The 12,115-nt window shown below is 44.4% G+C and overlaps 1 protein-coding gene across 1 annotated transcript in view; it reads right to left on the reverse strand.

Annotated features, from left to right (window-relative positions):
- The window catches only part of GLT1D1 (glycosyltransferase 1 domain containing 1), a 106,693-nt gene that overhangs the window by 89,902 nt on the left and 4,676 nt on the right, over positions 1 to 12,115 (reverse strand). Inside the window, exon 2 of the mRNA XM_011961258.1 lies at positions 5,267 to 5,372. Coding sequence (XP_011816648.1) covers positions 5,267 to 5,292 — 26 coding nt within the window. The 5' untranslated portion in view covers positions 5,293 to 5,372. The remainder of the gene's footprint in view (positions 1 to 5,266; positions 5,373 to 12,115) is intronic.

Raw genomic sequence — 12,115 nt, forward strand, 5'->3', positions numbered from 1 at the left:
GGACAAAGCAAGACTCTGTCTCCAAAAAAATAATGAAATTAAATTAAATTTTTAAAAAAACACACATTTCTTATGAAAAATATAAAGCTACCATTTTTGCACTTTTAGTTGAACATTGCCATTTTGAAATAGATTTACTCACTTTCACATGTGATTTTTTTGTAAAAAATATCTTTGGGCTTAAATATCTATAGCTTAAAACTTATGAAAACTGGCCAGGCGTGGTGGCTCAAGCCTGTAATCCCAGTACTTTGGGAGGCCGAGGCAGGCGCATCACAAGGACAGGAGATCGAGACCATCCTGGCTAACATGGTGAGACCTGTCTCTACTAAAAATACAAAAAATTAGCCAGGCGTGGTGGTGGGCAGTTGTAGTCCTAGCTACTCAGGAGGCTGAGGCAGGAGAATGGCCTGAACCCAGCAGGCGGAGCTTGCAGTGAGCTAAGATCATGCCACTGCACTCCAGCCTCGGCGACAGAGCAAAGACTCCGTCTCAAAAAAAAAAAAACAAAAACTTATGAAACTACTAATATTCAGCCATTTTATGCACACAAAACAGCAAATTCACCTCGTTTAACCTATTGTGTGCTATATATTTCCTATTTATGAGGCTATTTTTGAGGTGTTTCATTTTATACAAACTCTCTTGCTCATTTGCTTGACAATAATTTTTTCTTTTCTTTCTTTCTTCTTCTTCTTCTTTTTTTTTTTTTTTGAGACAGAGTCTCCCTCTTTCACCCAGGCTGGAGTGCAGTGGCAAGATCTCAGCTCACTGCAACCTCTGCCTCCCCAGGTTCAAGCGATTCTCCTGCCTCAGCCTCCTAAGTAGCTGGGATTACAGGCATGTGCCACCATTTTTGTATTTTTAGTGAAGACAGAGTTTCCCCATGTTGGCCAGGCTGGTCTCAAACTCCTGACCACAGTGATCCACCCACCTTGGCCTCTCAAAGTGCTGGGATTACAGGCGTGAGCCACCCACCACACCTGGCCAACCATATTTTCTTCTAATATGTACCTGGATGATCCTTCATCAATTTCCATAGGTTTCAAATACTCTTCATTTAGTTTTGATATTGATAACATAATTATCAAGTACTTATTACATTATAATACGTATAAGCCAAAAAGCTGAAGCTAAAGTAAGTTCAAATACTATATTATATAGAAAAAAAATTTTAATACTAAAAAAACTTCAAAAATAGACCCTATAGGAAAAATATAACTATTTAAAAGCATTTGATTAAAAATGAAATACTCATTATAAAGCTAGACAAGTTCAACACTTGCTTTTACAGAAAAGTGTGCTATATTGTACTGGACAAGGAATCTGATTCATGCCGCTTTCCTGCCCACTAACCTCGATCAATAACCCCCCAAAATAGAAATCAGTGTTTGCTTTAATAATAACACAGTGAATAATACTAATGATAATACTGGAAGATGGATTCATTCAATGTTGTTTCTTGTAAACAGAATTATTTTCCTTCCATAAGGCAGTGTGTTACCAACTACAGGAATCTAAAGGTAACGAATTTGCAGAGTGTAAGAACAACAGCAATAAGAAAACCTGTAATAAAAGATTCCCAAGGTAACCCCAATGTGTTTTAATGCCCTTTTTATTGTAACACACACACACAGGCACACGTGTGTGCTCTCTATTATGATCAGGTGGTGTGAAAGGAAAATATCTTGGGACGCCAGATTACTAAGCTAAAGGGAAAAGTCAAGCTGGGAACTGCTAAGAGCAAACCTCCCTTCTATTCTATTCAAAGTCACCCTTCCGCTCACTGAGATAAATGTGTATCTGGCCTCCTCTGGAAAGGCCAATCAGAAACTCAAAAGAATGCAACCTTTTGTCTGTCACCTACCTGTGACCTGGAAGACCCCTCCCCGCTTTGAGTCTTTCTGCCTTTGCTTCCAGTTGTCCTGCCTTCCCAGAACGCACCACTGTACTTCCTACATATATTGATTGATGTCTCATGTCTCCCTAAAATGTATAAAACCAAGCTGTGCCCCGACCACCTTGAGCACGTGTCATCAGGACTCCTGAGGCTGGGTGCGTGTCTTCAACCTCGGCAAAATCAACTTTCTAAACAGTAACTGAGACCTGTGTCGGGTTTTTTGGGTCCATACTTGCATTGCCACAACATATGTTCAGGGGTCCTCAGGAAGGACTAGGGTCCTAACTGCAGTGATACCTCTCGGTAAGCCTGGATTTCAGAAGCGAGACTGACACCTACATTACCAAACAAGGAATCGGAGGCTCCAGACAGAACTCTGAGTGCTGTCCCCAGTATGGAATAGGGTGATCCAGCTACATGAAGACTTGAAGTGTCCCAAATTCCCTAGCCAGAGCTTCCCAGCCACGAGGTGAGCCACAGAAAACTGATGGCTGGTGATTGATTGGGTTAAAATCAATGATCAGTTTTACTTTGTTTCGTTTTTTACAATGATTCAAAGATTTAAAAGGGTTGAAGGAATAGTTAGGCAGTACTTGTTGGGCCATCTGTAAACTGTGAATTCAGAGTTATTGTTCTAGACATAGGTGAGGCTTTCTTCTAACATCAGCAGCCAGTGAACATGTGGGAGGACAAACTGCACAGAAGCCCCTCGACTGTCTGGGGAAACCCCGAGGGAGCCCACTGAGCACCTCGTGACTCATCAGAAAAGTTCTTTGTTTAGGGTATGCATGTACAGTTAGTTCTTTCTTTGGGGTGTGAATGTACAGTTAGTTCTTTTGATTTAATTTCTGCTTTTTTTCACAATTTTCATATGATCATGGAAGATTCATATTGCTTTCATCATTATTTTATTTGATTTTTTAATTAATTAATTATTTTTTTTTTTTGAGACAGTCTCGCTCTGTAACCCAGGCTAGAGTGCAATGGCAAGATCTTGGCTCACTGCGACCACCACCTCCCAGGTTCTTTTGTTGTTATTGTTGTTGTTTGTTTTTGAGACAGAGTCACGCTCTGTCTCCCAGGCTGGGGTGCAATGGCACGATCTCGGCTCACTGCAACCTCTGCCTCCTGAGTTCAAGCAATTCTCCTGCCTCAGCCTCTGGAGTAGCTGGAATTACAGGTGCAGGCCACCACGACCAGCTAATTTTTGTATTTTTAGTAGAGATGGGGTTTCACCATGTTGGCCAGGCTGGTCTCGAACTCCTGACCTCAGGTGATCCACCTGCCTCAGTCTCCCAAAGTGCTGGGATTACAGGCGTGAGTCACCACACCTGGCCACCTGCTGGGTTAAAGTGATTCTCCTGCCTCAGCCTCCCAAGTAGCCGGAATTACAGGCACCCACCACCATGCCTGGCTAATTTTTGTAGTTTTAATAGAGATGGGGGTTTCACCATGTTGGCCAGGCTGGTCTTGAACTCCTGACCTCAAGTGATCCACCTGCCTCGGGCCTCCCAAAGTGCTGGGATTACAGGCCTGAGCCACCGTGCCTGGCCTGCTTTTATCATTATTTTAATTCTTATTATTGCATTTGTTAGACAAAGAAATGGGAGTGACTTTTTTAATCAAGCCTTTCAATCCACCTGAAATTGCTATACAAATATGATAATTTTCTAAGTATCCCTTGTCAAAAGACACAATGACAACAAATTTAGTTCAAAGATTAGAATGGGCTTTTATTAGCAGTTCTAGAATTGGGCAGCACCTCATTCTACAAAACAGAATGAGTGTTCTGATGAGCTGAGCAGAGGAGGCGTGTTTTACAGACAGACAAGGGCTGAAGAAAGCAGACACAGAAAACAGAAAGCAGATGGGACATTTCAGAGTTACTTGCCCCACAGGGTTAAAGCAGAGCAGACTTCCCTATTCTGCTGACTGAAGTTGGCTGGAATTTCTTGCTTTTTAGGAAACTGGCCCATTTCAGGCTGGGCACGGCGGCTCATGCCTGTAATCCCAGCACTTTGGGAGGCCGAGGCAGGTGGATCGCTTGAGGCCAGGAGTTTGAGACCAGCCTGGCCAAATGGTGAAACCCCGTCTCTACTAAAAATACAAAAATTAGCCGAGTGTGGAGGCGGCCGCCTGTAATACCAGTTACTCAGGAGCCTGAGGCATGAGAATCGCATGAACCCTGGAGGTTGAGGTTGCAGTGAGCCAGATCACGCCACTGCACTCCAGCCTGGGCAACAGAATGAGACTGTCAGGAAAAGAGAAGAGAAGAGAGAAGAGAGAGAAAGAAGACTGACCCATTTCAAAGTTCAGTTTATTACACAGTGCTCAGCACAAGTGACTCCTTTCTGTCATGGGCTGGTCTGCTGCGGCACAGTGCAGGGGCCAGTCCAGAACAACGGCCTCTGATGAACCTCCTTTTGCCACGTGGACATGGATAAAGTTGGAAAGTACAGCGCTGGAAGGAATTCTCAACTGGGGATAACTTCCCCTGCCCTGGGGGCATTAGAATTGTACGCAGACATACTAGGTAGTTGTGGTACCTGGAGGCTGCTGCCCATGGTTAGTATCTGGGATCAGAGACGTGCAGGGCAGCCCCAAGGATTATCACAGTGACCCCTGTGAGAAGCACCACTCACAGCACATAGAGCTGTTCTCACAGCAGCTACCTTTCAGGTCCCCGGGACAGCTAGTGGGACATCCCCAAGGAAAAGGCCTGAGCCACAGTTTAGAAATCCCGTTGGTGACCCTTCTTGCAAATGGCATTTATAGCTCAGAAAGCTACACAGATAAGACCCATGCCAAAGACAGTCTACTTGGGCAAACCTGATGCAAACTAGACCCTAATTTGTGTGCTGCTAAGGCTGGAGTTTGTCTGTGATCTGTGTTTTCTACATTCAAAACACCTTTTTTTTGAGAAGGCTTTGGTCTACCACCCAGGCTGGAGTGCAGCCATAGCACACTGCAGGCTTGGGCTCCTGGACTCCAGCAATCCTCCCGCCTCAGCCTCCCGGGCAGCTGGGACCACAGGCGTGCCTCACTATCAAGTGATCCTCCTGCCTCAGCCTCCCAAGCCGCTGGGACCACAGGTGTGCCTCACTATGCCTGGCTCCATGCAGACCATTCTAAAGAGGCTTATCTAATATTACCTGTAGTTGAAGACTTCAGTGCAATAACCTGTTAGCAATGACGATTTGTGGCAAAATAAAAATGTACCAAATTAAAGAAAAGGTTACATGAAATTGGTTTTAAGTGATAAGATGTAAACCTTCCCGACAATTGGTGCCCTCGGTCTCTGGTTTCAATTAATTCCATCCACATAGTTTAAATGTTTGGCATGGGTGAAATTCTCGCAAGTATTACCTGGCTTCCTCGAGAACTCTGCCCATGACTATGTTCTTTTCTCCCTGGTTGGCGTCTTCATTTACATCAGTTCCTCCAAAGATGATTCCAAAAGGGATTCGGTGGCCTGCAAAACGATGACAGTCACAAAGCAGAATTCACCCCTAGAAACAGCCTTCACCAACCATTCCTAAGCAAGGATCTTTAACACTGAAGTTCTCAAATCACAGGAGCTGTGTGTTGCTGTATGTTCAGCTGCATCCACCTCTCCTGGATAGCAGAATGGGTATCACTACAATAAACACAACACCAAGAGGAATCACGGGAGGCGCCAACCACTGTTGTCAGGGCTATCTTTCAATTAATTCATTTTAAACTTTAGCAAAGAAAAAATATTGTTAGCCATCATCTAACAAAGCCAAGCTTATCATTCCTAGGAAATGGGCTAATCTGGCATCATCAAAATTCATGACAAAAAAAAAAGGGCTCTCCAAACTGAGTCCTATTGTTCATCAACACCAACAGGCACCGTGCTAGCTTGGGACAAAAACAGGGGAGAGAGAGGCACAGACAACCTTGATGATATCCTCAAGAACTGCTCAGTATAGCAGGGATGATAAATTATGACAGGCACAACTAGGATGAGGGCCAAAATAACACAAGGTGCTGAGCGCATAAAGTGGGAAAGAATTTGCAAAGGGAGTATGTGTATTCTGAGTGATGGGTCCTGTGCGGATGGGAGGCAGTGGGTGAGTCCACTCCCAGCTTCCTCGATGAACATTTCATAAGCGCAGATGGGCAGAACAGGGCATTGGGCCTTTTGATGAGCACATCATAAGCAACTCCCCAAAAGGACTCCCAAAGGTCAACTAAAAATTTCAAAGAGACTATGGCCTACAAATCACCCCATAGACCAGATCTAACTGGAGTTCACCTGGTTAGATTTCTCAAACAAGCTATTTTTATCAAGATATTTAAAGGAGAATATACTGATCTTTCCTTTCATTGGCCTTTGAATTGTTTTTGTCATGTAAATTAGCAGATCCCATCTTCTTTCTCTCTATCTAGGTCTCTCCCACCCTAGAATTCCACTGCAATGAATTCAGCCTCCAGATATCAAGCCCAACAATAACACGTTCAGCTCCAGCAAGGCTGCTAAAAGTAGCACAATTTGAGAAGCAACTTACTTGTGCATTGGTGAAGACCAACTCTTTTTTTTGGAGCTGTGTGTGTGTGTGTGTGTGTGTGTATACTCACACAGAAAGACTGGCAAAAAGAAAAACACATATTGGTGGAAAAAAGATGCTTGCACAAAAAAGCCATAAACACACATTTCTATATGCACAGAACATCTGATGTGACAGTATACGAAATAATAACTGTTGTCACCTCTGGAAAAGAGACCTGGAAGGCTACAGATCTGGGATGGACCAGGCGTGGTGGCTCACGCCTGTAATTCCAGCACTTTGGAAGGTCAAGGTGGGCGGATCACCTGAGGCCAGGGGTTTGAGACCAGCCTGGGCAACATGGCAAAACTCTGTCTTTTTGTAAAAATACAAAAACTAGCCAGGTGTGGTGGTGCACACTGTAATCCCACCTACTCTGAAGGCTGAGGCATGACAATCACTTGAACCCAGGAGGTAGAGGTTGGAGTGAGCTGAGATCACGCCACTGCACTGCAGCCTGGGTGATAGAGCGAGACTCTGCCTCAAAAAAAAAAAATCTGGGTTAGGAGTGAGACTTACTTTTCACTCTGTAACATTTTATATTGTTTGAATTTCTTACTGTAGACCTGTAAGAACTTTTCCAAAAATACAGAGAGATATAGAAATGCCCACCTAGTAGAGATGGTTCACCATGGGTGATGGGTTTAGGCTTTGGGAGATGTTGGGACAGAGTGAAGATGTTTCTCGTATGGGAAGGACATGAATCTGTGGTAGGGAGAATAATTGCTCCCAGAGATGTCCACATCCTAATTCCCAGGACCCATGAGGCTGGGACGGGGGAGGGGCATTACGGTAGACTATCCAGGCGGGCGGGACAGGGGAGGGGCATTACGGTAGACTATCCAGGTGGGCTCAGCCTAACCACAGGGGTCGTTACAAGTGGAAGAGGGAGGCCAGAGAGTCAAGTTCAGAGTGAGGAAGACCTCACCAGTCAGATGGCTCTGGAGATGGAGGAAGGGCCATGAGCCAAGACATGTGGATGCCCCTCGAGGCTGGAAAAGACAAGAAAACAAATTCTCCCCAAGAGCCTCCAGGAAGGAGCGCAGCTGCTGACACCTGAATTTCAGCCTGGGAGACCCGCTTCAGCTTTCCAACCTCCAGAACAGACTCCCCTGTCCCAGCCTCAGGGGTCCTGGGAAGTAGGATGTGGACATCTCTGGGAGCAAATCTTCTCCAGAACTGGAGGTCAGGTGATGAACTGGTGTTGTCTGAAGCCACTGGGTTTGTGGTAAATTATTACAACAGCAGTGGGAAACTGATACACCCTATTGCCACAAAGGGACTATATTAGTCCATCTTCAAGCTGCTGATAAAGACATACCCAACTGGCATGGCAATTGGATATGTCTGGGCAATTTACAAAAGAAAGAGGTTTAATGGACTCACAGTTCCACGTGGCTGGGAGGTCTCCCAGTCATGGCAGAAGGTGAAAGGCACGTCTCACATGGCGGCAGACAAGAGAAGGCAGCGTGTGCAGGGAAACGCCCCTTTATAAAACCATCAGATCACTAGAGACTCATTCACTATCGTGAGAACAGCACGGGAAAGACCCACCCCCATGATTCAATTACTTCCCACCAGGTCCCTCCTACAACACATGGGAATGTGGAAGATATAATTCAAGATGAGATTTGGATGGGGACACGGTCAAACCATATCTGGGATGTTCCCCCAATAAAAACTGCTACTGAAGGAGGCTGAGGAAAACAGTGGGAAAGTCGTTTTCAATGAAATTCCCAAAGACAGAAAAATAGACACCTAAAAGATACACACTATCAACGAGGTTGCTTAAAAGGTGTGAGCATATTTAGTACGTAAGATGACAGCCCTTTCTTACTCTATCAGCCCAGCAGCAATAACTCATATATGTCAAAGCTAATTTGGCCTATTTTGAGAAATCACAAGACTTTCTCTCCAGACAGCCCCAGGTTAGAATCCTGCTTCTCCACCTAGAACAGGCATGACTTTGGCCAAGCTACTCAGTTTCTCTGACCCCCAGCCATATCATCTGTGAAACGGAGATATTAATTAGCAGACTGGTGAGACGATATATGACATTCTGGTACAAGGCAGACCCCGTAAGTGAGAGGCAGTTTCACCATGTTTTACACTAAAGAAGTTTTAAACACATAAATCCAGAAATTAGCACTTAGAAGAATGGAATATGGGCTACTTCACTTAGTTTTCTGTTTTTTTTTTTGATGCTCATTCCGTTGTTAAGAAAATAAAGTTTTAAATAAGTAGCATGTTAGCCTTAATGGCAAAAGACTATTATAAGGGTGGGCGCAGTGGCTCACGCTTGGAATTCCAGCACTTTGGGAGGCCGAGGCGGGTGGATCACTTGAGGTCAGGAGTTCAAGACCAGCCTGGCCAACATGGTAAAACCCCGCCTCTACTAAAAATACAAAACTTAGCTGGATGTGGTAGCACACGCCTGTAATCCCAGCTACTTGGGAAGCTGAGGCAGGAGAATCACTTGCACCTGGAAGGCAGAGGCTGCAGTGAGCCAAGACTTTGCCACTGTACTCCAGCCTGGGTGATAGAGCGAGACTCTGTCTCAAAAAAATAAGACTCTTATAAATTCACCCATGATTGCAATTGAAAAATTCTGGGAGTCCTGTACTATAACATGATGTAGATAAAATATTTTTGCAAACTCTCTTTTTATTATTGTACATATATGGTGTACAACATGATGTTTTAAAATATGTATACATTGTGGAATGACTAAATCAAGCTAATTAGGTCAAGCGTGGTGGCTCACACCCGTAATCTCAGCACTTTGGGAGGCCAAGGCAGGAGGATTGCTCCATCCCAGGAGTTTGAGACCAGCCTGGGAAACACGGCAAGATCCCATTTCTTAAAAAAAAAAAAAAAAAAAAAAAAATCAAGCTAATTGACATATGTATGACCTCACGTATTTATCATTTATTTTGTGATGAGAACACTTAAAACCTACTACTCTCTTAGGAATATTTTTTCTATTTTTTGAGACAGAGTCTCACTTGGTCACCCAGGCTAGAGTGCTGTGGTGCTATCTCGGCTCACTGCAGCCTCCACATCCCAGGTTCAAGTGATGCTCTTGCCTCAGCCTCCCAAGTAGCTGGGATTACAGGCAGCGCCACCATGCCCAGCTAATTTTTGTATTTTTAATAGAGACAGGGTTTCACTATGTTGGCCAGGCAGGTCTCGAACTCATGACCTCAAATGATCCACCCACCTCAGCCTTCCAAAGTGCTGGGATTACAGGTATGAGCCACCACGCCTGGCCCATCTCTTAGCAATTTTCAAGTATACAATACATTGTTATTTACTACAGTCACCATGCTGTGCAATAAATCTTGAATGTATTCCTCCTAATCAAAATTTTTTTTTTTTTTGGAGTGCAGTGGTACGATCTGGGCTCACTGCAAGCTCTGCCTCCCGGGTTCACGCCATTCTCCTGCCTCAGCTTCCTGAGTAGCTGGGACTACAGGCGCCCGCCACCACACCCAGCTAAATTTTTTGTATTTTTAGTAGAGGCGGGGTTTCACTGTGTTAGTCAGGATGGTCTCCATCTCCTGACCTTGTGATCCGCCGGCCTTGGCCTCCCAAAGTGCTGGAATTACAGGCGTGAGCCACCGTGCCCGGCCCCTCACTGAAATTTTGTACTTTTAACCAACGTTTCCCTAATCCCCTCATAATCCTGAGCACCTGGCAACCATTCTACTACTCTCTGCTTCTATGAATTTTTAGATTTCACATACAAGTGAGAACCATGTGGTATTTGTATTTCTGTGCCTGGCTTATTGTATTTTATTTTGCATTATGTCCTCCAGGCTCATCCATGTTGTTACAAACAACAAAATATCCTTTGCTTTCCATTACATATATATATACCACATTCTCTGTATCCATTTACCATCAACGGACACAGCTTGATTCCCTGTCCTGGCTATTTTGAACAGTACTGCAGTGAACATGGGGTTGCAGATATCTCTTCGACACAGTGATTTCATTTGCTTTGCACATATACCCAGAAGTGGGATTGCTGGATCCTATGGTAGTTCTATTTTTCATTTTTCGAGGATATATTTGCAAACTCTTATTCTCTCTTCAAAACCTTATTCAGTCATCCCCTCGTTTCTGAAATCGTCTCCAGGTCTCTCAGAAGCAAATCCTTTTCCTTCTATGTCATGCCATGTATCATAAAGTCTTGGGTTTTATTTGTAGACTGGAAGATTCTCTTATTTATGTCTGCATCCCGTGCTCTAATATGATGGCTACTCAAAGTTAGGTCCTCAAACAGTATTTGCTGAAATGCACTGAGAATGAAGAGTGGTACACAAGCTATTTTCCAAGTAGGTTGACTCAGAGCCACCCACGTAACGGGTCTCATTCATAAATCCATGCTTGTGCTAGAGGTTTGTCTCTCCCAGTCATCTGCTGAGAAAAACAGAAAATCATAGCTTCCTAAAATTGGCTTCTTTTTTCTTTTTTGAGACGGAGTCTAACTCTGTCACCCAGGCTAGAGTGCAGTGGTATGATCTCGGCTCACTGCAACCTCCGCCTCCCAGGTTCAAGCTATTCTCATGCCTCAGCCTCCCAAGTAGCTGGGATTACAGGTGCCCACCACCACACTCAGCTAATTTTTGTATTTTTGGTAGAGAAGGGGTTTCACTGTGTTGGCCAGGCTGGTCTCAAACTCCTGTCCTCGTGATCCCTCCCACCTCAGCCTCCTAAAGTGCTGGGATTACAAGCATGAGCCACTGTGCCTGGCCCTAAACTTGGCTTCTCAAACATCCACCTGACCCTATCTGCTTCCGTATTAGGCTCAAGCCTAAAGCATAGTCTTAAAAAGAAACAAGGCTAGGCGTGGTGGCTCACGCCTGTAATCCCAGCACTTTGGGAGGCCAAGGAGGGCGGATAATGAGGTCAGGAGTTCGAAACCAGCCTGACCAACATGGTGAAACCCCATCTCTACTAAAAATACAAAAATTAGCTGGGCGTGGTGGAGCATGCCTATAATCCCAGCTACTCAAGAGGCTGAGGCAGGAGAATCGCTTGAACCACGGGAGTCGGAGGTTGCAGTGAGCTGAGATCCCACCACTGCAGTATAGCCTGGCGAAAGAGTGAAACTCTGCCTCAAAACAATAAATAAAAAATAAAAATAAATAAATAAATAAAAAGAAACAGGAGGAGTTTCACTAACACACTCTTGGCCAGCATCAAATTAATCTGTAAGTTTTTCCTTGTGTGCCATTTAGGGTACATAGGAAAGAGTTCAGAAAGCATACTACCTGGGAACAGGTTCTATTCCATCTAAGTTAAGGACACCTACAAAGTTCTGTTCTCACATACTTGAAATGATGGAATGGTAACATGTCAAAAATATTTTACAGACGTGTCCAAGAGGGAGAAACAAATATAATGTGTTACTTTGACGTTCATATAATAATTAGTCCAGAGCTTAAGGAATTAAAGTTGATACTGTTCTTTAAAACATTTCTGGCCGGGCGCGGTGGCTCACACCTGTAATCCCAGCACTTTGGGAGGCCGAGGCAAGCAGATCACGAGGTCAAGAGATCGAGACCATCCTGGCTAACATGGTGAAACCCCGTCTCTACTAAAAAATGCAAAAAATTAGCCAGGCGTGGTGGTAGGC

This window comes from Colobus angolensis, unplaced genomic scaffold (assembly GCF_000951035.1).
Source record: "Colobus angolensis palliatus isolate OR3802 unplaced genomic scaffold, Cang.pa_1.0 Scaffold115, whole genome shotgun sequence".
NCBI classification, from domain to species: domain Eukaryota; kingdom Metazoa; phylum Chordata; class Mammalia; order Primates; family Cercopithecidae; genus Colobus; species Colobus angolensis.